Source organism: Stegostoma tigrinum, chromosome 8 (assembly GCF_030684315.1).
Source record: "Stegostoma tigrinum isolate sSteTig4 chromosome 8, sSteTig4.hap1, whole genome shotgun sequence".
Classification (NCBI taxonomy): Eukaryota; Metazoa; Chordata; class Chondrichthyes; order Orectolobiformes; family Stegostomatidae; genus Stegostoma; species Stegostoma tigrinum.
Window position 1 is genome coordinate 16003632 of NC_081361.1, and position 20505 is coordinate 16024136.

The 20505-nt window shown below is 42.9% G+C and overlaps 1 protein-coding gene across 4 annotated transcripts in view; it reads left to right on the plus strand.

Annotated features, from left to right (window-relative positions):
- Positions 1 to 20505, plus strand: part of LOC125456597 (BMP/retinoic acid-inducible neural-specific protein 3-like) — a 160388-nt gene that overhangs the window by 106865 nt on the left and 33018 nt on the right. For all 4 annotated transcript variants that reach the window (XM_048539863.2, XM_048539864.2, XM_048539862.2 and 1 more), the window contains exons 6-7: positions 5294 to 5530; positions 12925 to 13147. In XM_048539863.2, coding sequence (XP_048395820.1) covers positions 5294 to 5530; positions 12925 to 13147 — 460 coding nt within the window. The remainder of the gene's footprint in view (positions 1 to 5293; positions 5531 to 12924; positions 13148 to 20505) is intronic.

The window sequence follows — 20505 nt, forward strand, 5'->3', positions numbered from 1 at the left end:
TTTAAGGTACAAACTAATGTGCAACTGCACAGTCGGTATGATGGGGACAGTGTCAGATTTTTACAGTCCGAGAAGGGCTTGATGCAGTTTGAGAGACAATCCGAGGTCTGGAAGCTAAGCTGGTGTATAATACACAGTGATACTGAAGCTCTGTGCAAAACTCGAACAAAGTTAGTCCTGTATGAGGTCCCATGGGCAGAAAGCATATCTCAGCAAAAACCCAGCATAAAACATGGACAGCATGCCAACAGCCATGTTTTAATGCTTCAGATACAGTAGAACAAGGCACAGGTTTGTTCCTGCGTAAGAAAGATTATTGCCCAGCAGGTGGAGCTGAATGCTGTAGTCGTAGTAAACATGGTCATTTCAAGAAATGCTGCCACTCTAAACATGCAAGTGAAGAAAATAAACAGCAAACAAATACATCCAAAAAGTGGAACAGTCAAATAAGTTAGACATTCAGTTATCCAGGCAGCAAATACTGGTTGTTAAATCTTACCAAGTTTAAGTAGAGCACTGGTGAAGGCATTGGTATTTTGAGTTACAAATTAAAATGATTAAAACAGATCAAATGGTAACCCACTCAAGTTACAAGTATTAGTAGGGACAATGTTGAAATTCAAAGATCACATCACGACAAGTTAAACATATAAAGCTCGAGTAATAACTGAACTATTTTATATCTTTCAGACACTTCACTTCTCAACAGGTTAGTATGTTTAAGATTAAAGTTGATCATTAAAACAGATGAAATTGCTACGGAAGATAAAGATACATAATCTAGAGAAGAACTTCCTAAGTTACATTCAGGCATGGGAAGGCTAAGAATGTGTATGCCACATAACATTGCGGCCAATCACAATATTAATTTTGTTTTCTCTCCAAGGAGGTGAAGGCAGAAATGTAACAATAAGAGGCAATTTCACCAGTCACAATCCCATTAAGTTTGAGAGGGATTGCATGGAAGAGTTAGTTTTGATCACGATCTATATGCAGCGATACAAATAAAACTTGTGTTAAAATACACTAGACCATTGCAGAATCATTAAAGAGAAAAAGCACCCTTCCCAACTCATTCCCACAACAGAATGCAAATATGAAGAAAAAAACAGAAACAATCAATACTTTTCTAAAGGATGAAAGACAATACAGCTGTGGGAATTGAGCAGGGAATTGAACTGATTAGATTTCTTCATGGCCAGTGGGCTTGGAGTCAATGGGCCGATTGGCCTCCTGATTCTGTGACTGCTGTTCTTCATGGGTTTAATGTGAATTGGCATTGATTTTCTCCCATTTGTAAGAAGATTTTTCTGCATTTGCCTGTAGTTTAAGTTCTGAGGTTGTGTCCTGATGCAGAATCAGTCTAATTAACTGTTTGCACAATTCCTGGGCTTGTATTTGACCGGCCTTGCATTCCCCTTTCTCTTCCAGTCCCTTGTGCTGAGTTAAATTGTTGAAAACTGTTGCCTCCCTTTAGGTTTGTCAGGCAGCTGGCCAAAGTTGCTTTCCAGGTTTCAGCACCTACGTTGTATCAACACAATATGGGCTGTTGCTGTGTGGCATTTGAGCGTGGTATCCTTTTCTTCAGTTCTGTGTAACTCTGCCAGAGACCAGTTCTGTTCGATGCCAGTTTGTGAGTTTTCTGTATAGAGGATGCCAAATCAAGTCAATGTTGAATCTTCACTCAGTGTATTTTGATAACAAGCTTCGGGAACTTTGAAATGCAATGTATCGATTTAGTTTTAAGTCAATTGATGAAAATGCTATTTCAGTAATAACACTCCTGGGAATGATCGCACTCAAACCATTATCTGAAACTGGCAACAGTGCATCATGTCAATGGACGTTTTGGGATAACGAAGACACTGCTAAGCCAAACTTGTTCTGCTTGCTTGTTAGGTGCCTTGTCTTCCTTTCATGAAGAATGAAATTTTACAATATTCCTAAAACTATCACCTCCATTAATCCTCCCTCCTTTCCAGATTTAGTCCAAGCCCACCACTCTACACACACACACACACACACACACACACACACACACACACACACACACACACACACACACACACACACACAATTCAGAGTAGGTTAAACCAGTTCTATTGATTCTGTACTTCCCAGGAAGTTCACTCACTTCCCATCCTTAAAATTAAGCTCAGCATCTCTTTATTCAAGCCATGTCCCTCCCTCTTTTACATGAGTAATGTGGGCTTTTATCCTTCTAGTATTAGACCAGACACCCTCCTGTCTCTAAAAGTGAACCAAACAGCTGAGTGATCACCAAAGTAAGTACAATAGCCCTAACATCAGTGCAACATCAACCAGAGCCTCAAACTATGTACCTTGCCAATCAACCCAAACATATGCCATCAAATATTTTTCAACTGTCAGCATTTTAGTCATCTCCACCTCTTGCCTCCAATTCAATTGTATCTTTGCAGTAATATATTAGCACAGTCACAGAAAGAAAAAATTAGATTAGATTAGATTAGATTTCCTACAGTGTGGAAACAGGCCCTTCGACCCAACAAGTCCACACTGCCCTTTGGAGCATCCCACCCAGACCCATCCCCCTATAACCCACACACCCCTGAACACTACGGGCAATTTAGCACGGCCAATCCACCTAGTCTGCACATCTTTGGACTGTGGGAGGAAACCAAAGCACCAAGTGGAAACCGCATCTCCAACCCCCAACCTCCACAGACACAAGTAGAATGATAAACCTCCAGACAGACAGTTGCCCAAGTGTGGAATTGAACCCAGGCCCTGAAGACTATGAGGCAGCTGTGATAACCATTCAGCCACTGTGCCACCCTCTTTTGCAATATGTGTCTATGCAACAGCCTATTTGAACACAACAATGGGATTATTTGCAATGAGGCAATTGGAGAACATTCCAATAGAAAACTAGGTTTACACTAAACTGTAATGAGGTCTGGATCTGAGTGGTCGTAGTGGAATCCAAGCTGAGTAATGGTGAATATGTGTGAGTTCATCGCGCAATTGTTAATTTCTTCCTTCAATTTGTTGACAATTAAGAGTAGACTGATAGCACAGTAATTGGCGAGATTGAATTTGTCCTGTATTTTCTGAGCAGGATTTCACTGGATGATTTCCTGTTATGGTTGGACAATGCTGGAGTTATAGTTATACTTGGACAGTTTGGCTAGGAACATTGCTACTTCTGGAACACAATGTATTGACTCTGTAGCATTGATGTTATCAGGACCATAGACTTTGCACAATCCATTGCATACTGGCATTTCCCATGCAGTGAATAGAGTTTGCTGAAGTCTGGCATCTGTGATGCAGGGGACCTCAGGAGGAGGCTGAGATTGATCAAGTGATCGAAAGGTGGTTGCAGTTATTCCCTTTTTGTTATTTTGTGATGGCTTTTGAATAACCATAGAATCCTTACAGTGTGGAAACAATGCCACACCAACCCTCGGAGCATATCCAGACCCATACCCCTATAACCCACCTAAGTTACACATCCTTGAACACTACAGGCAATTTAACATGGCCAATCCACCTAGCCTGCATATCTTTGGACTGTGGGAGGAAACCGGAGCACCCGGAGGAAACCCACGCAGACACAGGGAGAATGTGCAAACTCCACACAGTCACCCGGGGTGGAATCGAACCCAGGTTCCTGGTGCAATGAGGCAGCAGTGCTAACCACTGAGAAACCATGCTACCCCTTCTATTACTGCAACAGAAATGTCCTCCAATTAATTGATTAATTATCCAGCATCATTTTTGAAACATGGATAGAACTTGTGATTATGGAATTAATTAGCCTTAGCAATGCTGATTGAAGGAGAAATATGGGCCAGGGCTCTGGGACAGCCTCTCTTGCCTCTTTTCCAATGGTACCAGGTCAAAATAAACACCTCCCTAAGATGGAAGTGAGGGCTTAGTGAATCAGAAAGACAACTGATATTGCAAACAAACACTGAATGCAACTCTGCAAAGATATGTTTTGAAACCTGGTATCTTGGTGTGTTTATGAACTGACTTAGTGGAAGCAGATTTACAGGATACACAGATTTTGTTGAATTTCTGGCTGTAGTTGATGTATTCTGTGAATCACGGTTATCTTACATACATAGGTGAGATAAACAGTCAATCCTTGCAGACACATCTGAAGATACTGTTCCAAAGACTACTTTGCCTCTGGGACGTAAGAGACTGGCAGCCTCCATTTATTCATGCCACAGAAATTGTCAAGGCTCATACTGGGATAGATCTTCACAGACATATGCACCCATTGATCAATTATACTGGGGCATAGTTCTGACAGTGCTGTCATCTCTCAGTGACTCAAGGTATATAAGGTTCTGCATACAATGACAGTCTGCTGGTAGCTGCCCCAAGGTTCTAGGCAAGAATTCACACCCCATTCCTATACTCCACTGAATTTCATACATTGACATCCTCACTAAGCTCACTGCAGTGTCAGAACTTTTCTTTCCGCACTCCCATCTCATCGCCTGCTCAGTCTTTACGCAATAACAAAATGTGAAGCTAGATGAACACAGCAGGCCAAGCAGCATCCCAGGAGCACAAAAGCTGACGCTTCGGGCCTAGACCCTTCATCAGAGAGGGGGATGGGGAGAGGGCTCTGGAATAAATAGGGAGAGAGAGGGAGGCGGACCGAAGATGGAGAGAAAAGAAGATAGGTGGAGAGGACAGTATAATGGGGGAGGTAGGGAGGGGATAGGTCAGTGCAGGGAAGACAGACAGGTGAAGGAGGTGGGATGAGGTTAGTAGGTCGGAAATGGAGCTGCGGCTTGAGGTGGAAGGGAGGGATAGGTGAGAGGAAGAACAGGTTAGGGAAGCAGGGACAAGCTGGGCTGGTTTTGGGATGCAGTGGGGGAAGGGGAGATTTTGAAGCTGGTGAAGTCCACATTGATACCATTGGGCTGCAGGGTTCCCACGCAGAATATGAGTTGTTGTTCCTGCAATCTTCGGGTGGCATCATTGTGGCACTGCAGGAGGCCCATGATGGACATGTCATCTTAGGAATGGGAGGGGTAGTCAAAATGATTCGCGACTGGGAGGTGCAGTTGTTTATTGCGAACCGAGCAGAGGTGTTCTGCAAAGCGGTCCCCAAGCCTCCGCTTGGTGTCTTTACGAAAGCCATTTTTAGCACCCCAGATCCCATCCAAGCTGAGGTGAGCTAACCTTGGCTTTGCATTTATCACTGAGCTTTGGAGAGAAAATGGTTCTAGTTTTATTCCTATTTGTGCATGTGAGTCTAACTTTACACTCTCCTTGTTATTTCCAGGCCTACAGAACGTTCTGCCTGAGCATTTGCGGGAACGGTTTGTCGAAGCTGCTCTCAGTTACATTGCCTGTAACTCGGAGGGCAGCTTCATCTGCAAGAACCATGACTGCTGGTGCCAGTGCACGCCCAAATATCCAGAGTGTAATTGTCCTTACATGGATATCCAAGCCTTGGAGGACAGTCTGCTGTGGATAACAGACACCTGGACCAACTACAACAAAGAGTTTGAAGTGACGGGTGAGCTGGAACATTTCTTTCTCCTTTTAATGGCTTGCAATTTGCCTTTGCACAAACCCAATTTGGGGCAGTGCAAGGGGAAATGGACAACGTTTGACAATAATTGCGGTAGAAATTAATTGTGCCTGCCTTCATCATCATACTACGTGAAGGTGAATAGCATTGCATTCAAGCTTTGATCACTGTCATTCATGAATTTCTCTACACCCCCAATCCTGAAACGTGACTGATACCAGAACCCACACTCTTTGAGAATATTTAACGGGCATCATTCCTCCTCCGATGCTGCTAGATATCATGTTGTTTTTTGGAGAATGAGCCTTGAGCCAAGTATTAATTAGGGCTTTGCAGTTTAAAGAGTCAATGCAATTAGAATTGGGTACCGATTCAAGTAAGGTTGAAATATAACAAGTAGGATTTCAAGATGCAGGAGCGAGAACAAGAAAGGCTATTGTTTAATACTGAAGAGCCAATGAATTGAACTCCTGCTCCTCAATGTGTTCACTCCAGGCAGACTGAATTGCTGCTGCAAAATTGGTATCAATGACACAAACCTGATTTGAAACAAATGTCTTGGATTTCTGCTGTCTTCTTTTTGATCACTTCACCCTACTGTAGTCCACAGCACAGGGACCTGACATGCTCTCAGTCAAGTGTTCAGCCTCAATATATTGTAGCCAATGATGGTTAGGACAGGGATAGGTTTTGTGAAAGCCAGTTACAGCACCGCATATTATTCCAAGGATTCTATCTGCCTGGTAAATGAACATAACAGACTTCAGAAAAGAATAATAGATTGTGAGAATGCTTGTGATGTGGAAGATACTCCTCAGCTCCCTGACTTATTATATCAATCACTCTAGTGTTCCAGGGCTCTTGTAGCAAATTTAAGATGCTTGTTAAAAGAGCATCTCACCATTGGAGTATCTAATCCTGCTTGATTGAATATCTGGAAGATTTATAACATGGCCTCCTGTCTCCAAACATTCCAGTGAGTCACATGACCCTTATCTATTACAGTTATGACCAACAAATTTTTTAAAAAATTCAAAGTGAGTTAATGAAAAATAATTTGTTTTCATGTTCTTGTGTGATTTTCCCCCCAAATTTACTCACAGTGATCAGAATGATTAAATATTAATTGCAAGACATGTTGGGGTAATCCTGGATTGTTGACTCGTCCAATATTTACAGAAACTTTAATCTTTACCATCCTTTGGCTTGTTTCAGTAATAAAAATAAATAAAACATATTCTAATGGTTTAATTATGTCAACACATCTGATGACACTGTTTAACCTTTGAAAGAATTTGCAGGGTCTTGTCATAAAATGGAGGTTGATCGATGTCAGGTTGAATAAAGAGATTTAAGCTTGAGTTGTACGTAAAGAGATAACTCTCTAGTCCAAAAGTCTGGTGAGTTGAATAAATACGCCGTCTTTGTGAGGTCCCCAAAGTAACATAGAATTTACACGAAAAAAAAATGTGTTGCTATTTGATTTCGTCAAGCGCTTGGATGGTCACATTCTGACCATCAGTAATTTTTAAGTAGGACAAGAGCAGTTCGCATCAATGTGGTGAGACAGTTGAGACTGATGACTCTATATTACTGGTAATGCAGACTTGTCAGTTGATTCCATTTATCATGGAGATGGGGCTTTTATTGCTACACGCATGATGATAATTAAACACTATCTCAAAATTTGACATTGAATTCCTCTGATGTGGAAATGGTTTTGAAAATTAATAAATGCCTCTTCGTACATGTTGGTGATGTGAAGTGTCATGAGACATAGGCCAAAAATTTGGACATATCCCCAAAACAGGAATGGAACCGCAATACATGATTAACTGGTGAGCATCATTTTCTCCTGAAAAATGAAAGCGGAATGGTGACCTAATTGATGTCACTGAAATTAGGAAACGTTGTGATGGGGCATTTCCCTCTAGTAAGGAAAAGCATAAAATGAGGCCAATAATGTAAGATACTCAGCAAAGAATCCAATAAATAATTCAGAAGTAACCTCTTCATACAAATAGAGGTGTGAATGTGGAATTTTCTACAATGGGGGCTGGGGGAGATGATTGAATGATTGAAATGAATAATCTAGGTGCATTATGCTAAACAAGCATAAGAGAGAGAAGACAGTAATTGGCTACAATGATAGATTAAAATGGGAGGAGTTTAAGTGTAACATGAATACTGGTTTGGACTGGTTGGGCTGAATGGCCTGTTTCTGTGCCATATTGTTACTTTTAACCAACCCGTTCAAAGTGCATCCCCGGAGCTGATGGGACTTGAGTCTTTGAGCTCAGAGACAGAGATGCTACCAGCTTACCACAAAAGCCATCTCCTGTGCCAAATATATCAAATGCCACATTGCCTACAACTGCGGCTTCTGATGCAGGCAGGACACAAAGTGCTCCCCTTTGATGTTTAATGATGGTTATAGGCAGCCAGTGCTAAAGCAACATTTATCTGATGGAACTTTGCAGTAGGGTCTCAGGTTCATGTCACAGAGGGATCATTTTTCAGCTAAGTCAACACTGCTTAAAGCCAAATGAAAACAGAAAAGTGCTGGAACTTCTGAGCAGGTCTGGCAGCATTCACAGAGGGCAAAACGGAATCAAAATTCTTAGTTGAATGAGACTCTGCTTCTGATGAGTTTTTTTTCTCTGAGAAATCTTAACTCTTTTTCCCCCTCCACTGATACTGCCAGACTTGTTGCATTTTTTGTTGTCATTTCAGATGTATAGCATCCAGACATGCTCCTTTACTACTTAAAGCCAGCCTGCAGTTATTAAATAGAAGGTGTAATCCAACTGGACTAGCTACAGAAACTAGTTATGGAAGAGAAAAATGCGAGTGAGATGAATGCAAAATTTTAGCAGAACAGCAAGTATTCTCTATGGTTCTTTGATGCTATGTTGCATATTGGTTGAGAGGGGGAGAAAGATTGATGGTAAGGCAGAACTCCCTTCTGACCAATTCTGAAAAGGCAGTGGAATCAGCTATCTATGGCACATGAAGCTCAATGTCCTCAGTTGAATTGTTACGGTTAGCGAAGCCATCTTGAAATGCAATGCCTCATTCGCTGCACCACTAGCTTTGTGCACTGCTTAAAGCACCACACTTCAATAACCTTGATCAGTCTGAGACCCACCAAAGGTTTGCATGTCAACATGCCACTCCTCAAGCTTTTCACACCCACATTCCATGGCTCACATACATTGATGGGTATTTGAAGACAGGCAATCACATTGGCTAAACAGTTTCCATCATGCTCACTGGCACTCCTCCCTCTCCCTTGCAGGGCAAAGTTGCAAACAACTGGAAGAAGAAACAACATTGCACGCTTTCATACTCATGGTCAGCGGCTCAGATAATGACACTGCACATACTATGGAGGATAGGTTAGAGATGCGATCTGCACGTGGTGAACAGGGAACAAGGGTAACATAGGGCTGGAAGAGGAGGGAACACACAATTGATGATTGTGCATGGATGAAGGGGGCATTAATTGGCTGGGTTAGAATGCTCCTGCTATTTGTGGACAGCGTAATAAACCTGAACAATTGAATTGGGAAGATGCAATATTGTAGATGTACTGGAACAGCTTGGTTTAGGGCATGCTTGCTCTAGGGCACAAATCTTCACACTAAAGCTGGGACTTTATCAGTTCCATAGCCTTTGCAATACCCAATGCCTTCAATGTGAAGTGAATTAAACTGGTTGAAGAGTAGCATCAGTGAAGATGGGTTCCACAGGTTTTTGCCTGACTAATCTATGGAATGGTTTGACTACAATTGCTTAGATTTTTGTGAGGAGTACTTTAAGGGTCAAAATGGCAGAGTGTATCTATGTCACTTCCAGGTCATCTGCCCCTTGTTCAATACAAGCACAGGGTGAGCTAGGCCTTTTCATAGACTAGTTATGAAGCAACAATGTTGTACTGGAGCTGGAGTTAAACATAGAACAGATCAGATAAGGGCAGTAGATTTGTTTCCCATAGGAACATGAGTGAAACAAATGCATTCCTTTTTTTTAATCAACACTAGTAGTTTCATGATCATCATGATTATCACTGGTTTCTTTTACCAGATTGCTCAATTAATTGAATTAATTAGTTATGGTGGGATTTTAGCTTGTATCACCAGACTATTAGTCCGGACTTCTGGATTTCTGTCACAAATATATTATCGCTCAGATATCTTTCTGTATCCAGCTGGCTTGCAAAATAGAGCCTCAGTGACCTGCATTATGCAAGAGCGAATGATAAACTGGACAATAGTTCAAAAATTACCTAATGGCTTGCAAAGATTTCACCTCTTAAATTTTTCTCACCATAGACACTTTTTTAGCCACTGTTAATGCAGTCCTGCTCTGAGGCTTGTTATGGACTCGATCAAACTCTGTAAAATATTCAAAAGATAGTCGAGACCCTATTTTTTAAAATTATTTTTCAGGATAAATGTCAGGTGTGACATTTCAGATGCAAGTTGATTGGCCAAACTACCGGATAGAAAGCAAAATATAATTTATTCATCCACTGTTGTTAAAATAGAACCAAAGAAAGAAGGTTTGCGACAACAGTAACTATTACAAATTAACAGTTACAATATAGCAACATCCCATAAACACACCTTTGGCAAAAGGCAAATTCAGAAAACTGATGGTCTCACATGCAACTGCCCGAGCAGGCAGAGAATGTCAGCTTTTGGCTGTAAACGAGAGAAGGTGAAAAAAATGCTTCTACCTCTTCAAGATGCCAATTGCAACTGCTGTTGAATGCTAAATCTAAAACCCCGGTTCTGTAGCTGGGAATCTGGCCACACACATTTATTCTATTGTTCCATCTTAAAAAAAAACACCCAAGGCTTCACAAGTTGTTTATCTTCTCACAGGCTGCTCAGCACATGTCCCCTAGCGTCTCTCTAACAGAAACCAGGACAAATCACATCTCTTAAAGCAACAATATTGCGACAAGCTACTGCTGTGGTTACAGCTGGTATCAAATTGCAGCGAAAACATCCTTAGCGAAAATGAAATGCACCATTACTCGCTGACATTCAAGTCTGAGAATTGTTCCCTAACTACTGTGGATGGATAGAAGTATTTTACTGAGGAGCCTTGTCCGTGTCCTCCCCCTTCAGGTCACCTCTGCTCATTCTCATGGGAGGGCTGTCATCCAAGGCGGGAGACGTAGTTTGTGTACCACTGCATTGATGTCTGGGAGCAAATGGTTCAAGCAGAATTCTTGAAGTTAAGGCAAAGTCCCTCAGCAGATGTTGCACAGACAAACACATTCACAATTAAAGTAACAGCCAGTAGACATCAAGCAGCAACTAACCTGAAAGTGGTTGATGACCCGTTTAATGAGATCTAGTGGGTGTCCCTCTGGACATCAAATGGGTGCTCATCTGTAAGATTTAAAAAGGACTATAGCAGGAGTGTTTAACTCAAATTTGTTAAATTCTGTTTCATGCTTACAGATATCACCATCCGTCAATTTTGTACATTTCTGACAAATGCTCACAGCTTGCAGGCTAACACATTTACTGAAATATTATCCAGTGCAACTTGCACCTGACGTCTGTGTGCAGAATGTGGAAACGATTTCAGAGCTAAAACAGCACCCCTAGCACCAACAAAAGCCAACTTTAAGCAGCTAAATTTTTGGCCATAATTTTATTGCTATGTTGTACATTTTGTCTGTTCATGCTCATCAAAATTTATATTTCCATTTTTCATAAAAAAGTTCAATGGACTTGCTGGAATTTTCATGTCATCAACAAACCACTACTACAGCAGGACAATCATGGACAAAAATGATCTTTTAAGACATATACTGATCACCTTTCCTGGGAGTATAACAGTCTCAGCCTGAAGCCTAGCAATTTTGTTAATTACTCTTCTCTTTAATTTCTTTGACTTTCAGAATGAGCCAATTTGTGTCCTTGCCAAAAAGCAGAAGCAGTTTGTACTTAAACCAGTTACAATTTACAGGCTCTGAAATCCTGATGTTGCAACACTTTTCAAATTATCTGGATAAATGCATAATCTATTTCATTTTATCTTTAGTCTTTATCCTATGGAGGGCGTCACACATTACTTAAGTTAATATTATCCTGTGACAATATATCAAAGGACCCTTGTACATTAGCAGAGTTATGCTCTGTCCGCAATTTCCATGAAGTCAGACTTGCCCCTCAAACAGACTGAGAATCATTTGAATGTCCAGCATCGGTGCTATATCTCATTCCGTGAGCCCTCTGTTCCATAAGCTACATGATCATTCTTCTTCTGTGTCAGAGCAGTAATGATTGAGTCTAAAGTTGTTCTTAGAAATTTTAATCCTACTAAACACTCATTTTGCAATCATAGTGCATACAGTTGGAAAAATAAAGTCAGAATCTTCCTTGACATTGTGCCTCACATGTCTGTGGCATATACCAATGTGCATTCAGTTTTTAAATTACACTGATCAATGTTTTGGATCTTCTCAGTTAAATACAACATTGAGACAATTATTTATCTATTGCTACAATATTTTATCTTAAATAACCAAACCAATCCCGTAGATCAATTGAGAGACCTCTGTAATCGTCTTCCACAACTCTAATGCCCCTTTTCTCCCAGTTGTCAACTTTTCCATTGCCAGCTCAAATCCCTGTTTCCTCCCTTCCACTCATTGCCCACTTCTTCCCACTCCCCAGCAGTCTTTCTCTCCCTTTCCTGACATTAATTTTTCCTCCAGCCCTCGTCTGCCGATCCCATCCATCTCCCGCTCACCCAAGCATCCCCATTCCACCCTCTCCCTAAGCACTCTGGTTCCTCCCTCAGCCAACACCATTCCTCCTGTCTCTCATCCCTCCTTGGTCAGTTTCCCTTCTCTCCCATCCATAATTTCTCTCAGAGCCACTTTCTTCATCCTGGTCATGTCCCTCTTCTCAACATGACTTATCCCCTGCTGTTACTTCTTAGTGCTACATTTGTAAATAGGAAGTCCTATTCATGCAGGAATGTTTTGGTGGCTGTCAGGATATTTGGAAGGCAGAGGGGACCACTCTCTAAGATTTTTCATCAACGAGTGCTAACATGTTAATTGTTCCCCAGCATGCTTCTGAACTGAGTGACCATGACTCTCTAAGTTTCATATTTGCAAATATTTGGTCATCTGCAGAGTCTTTCCTTCCGAAACTGATTCACCAGTTGGTTTCTCTTGGCTCAACACTCAAAAAAACGTGTTCCCAATTTTTATTTTGGAAAAGAGTATGGACACCTGTATATTTGGTTATGGAAAGGATGTTCTTTTGTAGAGTGGTCATTGTCTGTCTTCGGACTCTTTTTTTTTCTGTTTGTGTAATCTGTGTTCTGTCTGACCCTCCACGCAGATGAATTCAAGACTTTCCTGAAGAAGTTGCCAACTGAGTATTTCCTGAACTCTTCGACTCTACTGCAGCTGTGGACAATGGACTTCAGTCTCCAGCATCGCTATGAGCAGCTGGAGGCCAGCTTAAAGGGGCTCTTCAACAAGGCCCAGAAGACCGTCCGCAAACTCTTCAGCCTAAGTAAGCGCTGCCAGAAACAACCGAAATTCGTCCTTCCCAGAGAAAGGTACAGGATATTCACACACAACAACATCTAGTCATTAAAATTATCTTCCATTTGAGACCTGAATGACAAGGCTTGGCACTGCAGTGTGATTGGTTTAATATATGGCAAGGCCATTGGGTGATGTAGGGAAATGAACATTTTTGTTAAAGCGTTATGATACTGCAAGATATAATTAAGCTCAAAGGTATTTGTCACTTTCATAGTTATCACTGTACCTTAATTCCTATCATTGACGACAATCACAAATATACAGTATTGATTAGTAGACTGGGCCCATACTCGCCGGAACGCAGAGAAATGAGAGGTGACCTTAATGAAATATATAACATTCTTAGAAAACTTGGCAGGGTAGATGCGGTCAAGTTTACTTTGTCTTGTAGTAGAGTCGAGAAACGGGGGGCATCATCTCAGGGTAAAGGGTCTCCACATTTAATACAGATGAGAAGAAATTTCTTTTCCCAGAGAGGAGTGCATCTTTGGAGCTTTTTTACCATAGAGACCTATTGAGGCCAGGTATTTAAGCATATTCAGGGCTGAGGTAGATGGATTTTTAATCAGTAAGAAAATCAAGGAAAAGGTAAGGAAGTGGAGTTGAGGATTATCAGATCAAGCATGATCTCATTGAATGGTGAAACAGTTTCAATGGGTTGAATGCCCTACTTCAGCTTTTGGGTCTTCTGGTCTCAACTATCATTAATAATAGTTACATACATACCTGAAGAAATACCACGAACAAATTCAAAACATCACAGATTTTAAGCTTGAGGGGATGCGTTTCCTAAGCCTTGTCAAACACTAAATATCTTTTGAAACACCCTTCTATAAACCTTTTGTTCATTCAGGCTAGGTAAGAATCCATACATTTCACGGTAGTTTCTGATTTAATTAACAAGATTTTAACAAAGATTGCACCCATAACATGGCTTATACATTTTAACAGCAGGAAATAGTGGTATGATGGTAGTGTCCTGGGCTGGGTAACCAGAGACCATTATTCTAAGGGTATGGGTTGAATTCCATCACAACAGCAATGAAATTCAAATTCAATTCTTAAAATCCAGAATTAAAAGCTCATCAAGCTACAGCTAATGAAGTTTGTGGCCTTGTTGAAAGTAATCAATACTGAAAGAAATCAATGCAAATTCCTGGCTAGCATTAACGGGCATATAGAAGGGGCAAATAAAGCTCAGCACATTTAAATGTGAGGAAATGCATTGTGTTCTGAAAAATAGGATGGTCACATTATTTGAAACGTGCAAGTCTTGGCGTCATAGAAGAATAGAAGTGATAGGATTTTGAACTACAAACACGTCAGTCACTAAACGTTGTGGAAAGACAGAAACATGCAATCAAATGCTAAGTTTATTGATAGGGGATACAATTGAAAAGTTAGAGAATCTAAGCTGATCCTGTATTGAAACTCTATTGGAACACTGCATGTAGTTTTAATTGATATATTACGCATAGAATATAGAGGCATTGAACAGGTTGCAGAGAATATTTAACAGTTGCGTGTGGGTACAGATATCAGGAAAAGAGATGGACAGGTTGAATCTCTTTTTTTCCTGAGAAAATGTGGTGTGGCTAACTTAATAAAGGTGTTTAAAATTATAAAAACAGTTTTTTGACATCCTGGACACAGAGAGAATGTTTCATTTTGAGAAAAGCACAACAATGGGCTATCAGTGTAAAACAGTCTCTAAGCAATCCAATTATAAACTTATTATAGAACAGAAGGTGGCAACTCAGCCCACCATGTCTGTGCCATCTCTCCAAATGAGCATGCTGGACTGAGTGCCATTCTCTTGAGCTTTTCCCCATACCTCAGCAAATTTCTATTTAAATAATTATCCAGTGCCCTCTTGAATGCCCCAATTGAACCTAGCTCAAACACATTTCCAAGCAGTACAATTCCTTTCTTCCCTCCCAAAACTACTGCCCCCCCCCATATTACCATGTCCAACCCTCACCCATCACATGCTATCGCCTTGCCTCCCCACCCTCCTTCAGCCTCCTCAAGAACCCCCCATGAACCTTGCTGCATATTCGCCATTCCCCCGACCTTGGGCTCTCTGAGGTCGAGTGGTGTGTCCTTAGTAAAGGGCTCATGTTTGTGCCCCTCCAGCACCACCTCAATGAGTTCAGTGCCCACCACAATGTGGAATTCTTCTTCCTCTGCCTCCACCTCCATGCCTCCTTCTTCGATAAAGATACCCAGTCGTCCTCTGAGGACCCATACTCCCACCTCCAACCTTCCTCCTCTCCTTGGACACCCTCTGCCAGCCGCTTACCTGCTCTGGACCTCTTCATTGCCAACCGCCAATGCAACATTGACCATCTCAAGCTCTCCACCCCCCCTCATCCACTCCAACCTCTCCCCCTCCAGACATGCAGTGCTCCACTCTCTCCACGCCAATCCCTGTTTCACCATCAAATCTGCCAACAAAGGTGGGGTGATAGTAGTCTGGAGGACGGACTTCTATATCACAGAGGCCAAATGCATCTCTCTGACACCACGTCCTACTTCCTCCTTGACCTTAACCCCACCATGGCCCATCAACTCACCATCTCCCACACTGTCCATGACCTCATTCATTCCGGTGATGTCCCCTCCACTGCCTCCGGCTTTACAGCCTCCCAGATCCGCACTGCCTGGTTCTAAATGCTCCCCAAGATCCATGAGCCCAACTACCCTGGCTGACCCATCGTCTCTCCACATGCTCCTGTCCACCGAACTCATGTCTTCCTACCTGGACTCCATTCTCCCCCGCTTGGCCCAGGCACGTCCACCTATATCCAGGACAAAAACCATACACTCCACCTCTTTGTTAGCTTCCTGTTCTTTGGCCCCCAGCACTTTATCTTTACTATGGATATTCGATCCCTATACATTTCCATACCCCACAAGGACAGCCTATGGGCCCTTAGTGTTTTCCTCACCAGATGACCCATCCAGTCCACTCCGCCAACCCCCCACCACCCTCAATACCCTCCTCCACCTCGCCAAACTCGCCCTCACCTTCAATAACTTTCCCTTCAATTCTTCCCACTTTCTCCAAATCTAGGAGGTTGCCATGGGGCACTCACATGGGTGCCAGCTTTGCCTGCCTGTTTGTCGGTTATGTCAAACAGTCCCTCTTCAGTACGTGCGCTGGTATAGGTCCCCAACTCTTCCGCCCTGATATTGATGACTGCATCGTTGCTGCATCCTGCACCCAGGCTGAACCGGAGCAGTTCATCGATTTTGCTAACAACTTCCATCCTGCCCTCAAATTCACACAGTCTATCTCAGATTCCTCCTTCCACTTTCTTGACCTCTCCGTTTCCATTTCTGGTGATAGTTTACGGACTGCTATTTACTATGAACTCACAGATCCCCATAGCTACCGAGACTACACCTCCTCCCACCCTGTATCCCGCAAAACCTCCATCCCGTTTTCCCAATTCCTCCATCTACCCTCCCTTCTAGCCACCAACTGGACTCATTCCTCCCATCCACCATCCAGGTCACAGCTACCACCAGCATCCACCTACCACTATCGTTCCACTTCCACCCACAACCCCCACCACACTCCCCCCCAACTTTATCTGCAGCTCCCCTGATCTCCATTCAGTCCTGAAGAAAGGTAGTACCCAAAATGTTGCCTTCTCCTTTTCTCCAGATGCTGCTTGGCCTGCTGTGTTCTTCCAGCCATGTCTATCTTGGATTCCAGCATCTGTGGCTTTTTTTTGTTTACCACCCCACCAACCTCCAGATACAATGCATCATCCTCCGACACTTTCGCCATCGACAATCCGACCCCACCACCAAAGACATTTTCCATCCCCACCCTTGTCTGCTTTCCGGAGAGACCACTGTCTCCAGGACTCCCTTGTCCTCACCACACTAACCCCCAACCCAACCACACCTGGCACTTTCCACTGCAACCGCAGGAAGTGCTACACTTGCCCCCACACCTGCTCCCTCACCCACATCCCAGGCCCCAAGATGACTTTCCACATCAAGCAGATGTTCACCTGCACATCTGCCAATGTGGTATACTGCATCTGCTGTACCCGGTGTGGCATCCTCTACATTGGGGAAACCAAGCGGAGGCTTGGGGATCACTTTGCAGAACACCTACGCTCGGTTCGCAATAAATAACTGCACCTCCCACTCACGAACCATTTTAACTCCCCCTCGCATTCCTCAGATGACATGTCCATCCTGTGCCTCATGCAGTGCCACAACAATGCCACCTGAAGGTTGCAGGAACAGCAACTCATATTCCACTTGGGAACCCTGCAGCCCAATGGTATCAGGGTGGATTTCACAAGCTTCAAAATCTCCCCTCCCCCCACTGCATCCCAAAACCAGCCCACCTCATCCCTGCCTCCCTAACCTGTTCTTCCTTTCACCTATCCCCTCCTCCCACCACAAGCCGCACCTCCATTTCCTACCTACTAATGTCATACCGCCCCCTTGACCTGTCTTTCCTCCCTGGACTGACCTATCCCCTCCCTACTTCCCTACCTACACTCACCTCTGCAGGCTCCAACCCTGCCCCTTTAACGTGTTTGTCTTCTCTCCGCCTATTTCTTCTCTTCTCTTGTCTCTTCTCCTCTATCTATCTTCAATCTGCCTCCCCCTCTCTCCCTATTTATTTCAGAACCCTCTCCCCATCCCCCTTTTCTGACGAAGTGTTCAGGCCCGAAACATCAGCTTTTGTGCTCCCGAGATGCTGCTGGGCCTGCTGTGTTCATCCAGCTCCACACTTTATTATCTCAGATTCTCCAGCATCTGCAGGTCCCATTATCTCTGAACAAAGGACCTCATGTATTGACGCTATCTCTGGGCCTCCCGATTTTATAAACTTCAGCCTCAGATGCTCCAGGGAAAATGGCTCCAGCCTATTCAGCCTCTCCCGACAGCTCAAACCCTCCAACCCTGGCAACATTCTTGTTTATCTTTTCTGAACCGTTTCAAGTTTCACAATGTCCTTCCTCTCAGCAGGAAGACTAGAAGTTCACACAGTATTCCAAAAGTGGCCTAACCAATGTCCTGTAGAGTGCAACATGACCTCCAAACTCCTATATTCAATGCACCTACCAATAAAGGCAAGCATACCAAACACCTTCACTATCCTCCACTTGTAAGGAACTATGAATCTGCACTCCAAGGTCTCTTTGCGCAGAAACAATCCCCAGGAAGTTACCTTATAAGTCCTCTCATGTGAAAAATAAAACATCACCTCACATTTGCTATTTTTGCAACAGGATTTCAATCTCTTACTTTTTACTCTTAACCTTTGACAAATGAACACTTTTTTGCATACTCTCCAGTGCGTTTGTATCAGCGCTACAATGTGATGCCCAGAACTTGACGCAATACTAAGGTCTAACAAGCATCTCATTCAAGTTCAACATCAACCCCTTGCATTCGTATTCCACAGCAGGAATATTCAGGAAATCTGAAGAAACATTTTCACTCAAACATTGGTGAGAATATGGAAGTTATTACGAGTGAGTTTTGAGAAGATTTGTAGCTCAGGTTGAGGTTCTGGATGTTAGTTTGCTTGCTGAGCTGGAAGGTTAGTTTTCAGACGTTTCGTCACCATTCTAGGTAACATCATCGGTGAGCCTCCGACGAAGCACTGGTGTTATGTCCCGCTTGCTATTTATCTGTTTAGGTTTCCTTGGGTTGGTGATGTCATTTCCTGCGTTGGTGATGTCATTTCCTGTTCTTTTTCTCAGAGGATGGTAGATTGGCTCCAAATCAATGTGTTTGTTGATGGAGTTCCGGTTGGAATGCCATGCTTCTAGGAATTCTCATGCGTGTCACTGTTTGGCTTGTCCTAGGATGGATGTGTTGTCCCAATCAAAGTGGTGTCCTTCCTCATCTGTATGAAGGATACGAGTGATAGTGGGTCATGTCGTTTTGTGGCTAGTTGATGTTCATGTATCCTGGTGGCTAGCTTTCTGCCAGTTTGTCCAATGTAGTGTTTGTCACAGTTCTTGCAAGGTATTTTTTAGATGACATTTGTTTTGCTTGTTGTCTGTATAAGGTCTTTTAAGTTCATTAGCTGCTGTTTTAGTGTGTTGGTGGGTTTGTGGGCTACCCTGATGCCAAGAGGTCCGAGTAGTCTGGCAGTCATTTCGGAAATGTCTTTGATGTAGGGGAGAGTGGTTATGGTTTCTGAGCCCGTTTTGTCTGTTTGTTTGGGTTTGTTGCTGAGAAATCAGCGGACTGTGTTCATTGGGTACCCATTCTTTTTGAATACACTGTATAGGTGATTTTCCTCTGCTCTGCGTAGTTCCTCTGTGCTGCAGTGTGTGGTGGCTCATTGGAATAATGTTCTAATGCAGCTTCGTTTGTGGGTGTTGGGATGGTTGCTCCTGTAGTTCAGTATTTGGTCCGTATGTGTTGTTTTCCTGTAGACGCTGGTTTGAAGCTCCCCATTGACTGTTCGTTCTACTGTGACATTTAGGAATGGCAGTTTGTTGTTGTTTTCCTCCTCTTTTGTGAATTCACAGATTGAATTCACAGTAGAACGAACAGTCAATGGGGAGCTTCAAACCAGCGTCTACAGGAAAACAACACACACGGACCAAATACTGAACTACAGGAGCAACCATCCCAACACCCACAAACGAAGCTGCATTAGAACATTATTCCAACGAGCCACCACACACTGCAGCACAGAGGAACTACGAACAGCAAAAGAAAATCACCTATACAGTGTATTCAAAAAGAATGGGTACCCAATGAACACAGTCTGCCGATTTCTCAGCAACAAACCCAAACAAACAGACATTTCCGAAATGACTGCCAGACTACTCGGACCTCTTGGCATCAGGGTAGCCCACAAACCCACCAACACACTAAAACAGCAGCTAATGAACTTAAAAGACCTTATACAGACAACAAGCAAAACAAATGTCATCTAAAAAATACTTTGCAAGAACTGTGACAAACACTACATTGGACAAACTGGCAGAAAGCTAGCCACCAGGATACATGAACATCAACTAGCCACAAAACGACATGACCCACTATCACTCGTATCCTTACATACAGATGAGGAAGGACACCACTTTGATTGGGACAACACATCCATCCTAGGACAAGCCAAACAGAGACACGCATGAGAATTCCTAGAAGCATGGCATTCCAACCGGAACTCCATCAACAAACACATTGATTTGGAGCCAATCGACCGTCCTCTGAGATAAAGAACAGGAAATGACATCACCAATGCAGGAAATGACATCACCAACCCAAGGAAACCTAAACATATAAATCGAAAGCGGGACATAACACCAGTGCTTCGTCAGAGGCTCACTGATGATGTTACCTAGAATTGTGCTGAAATGTCTGA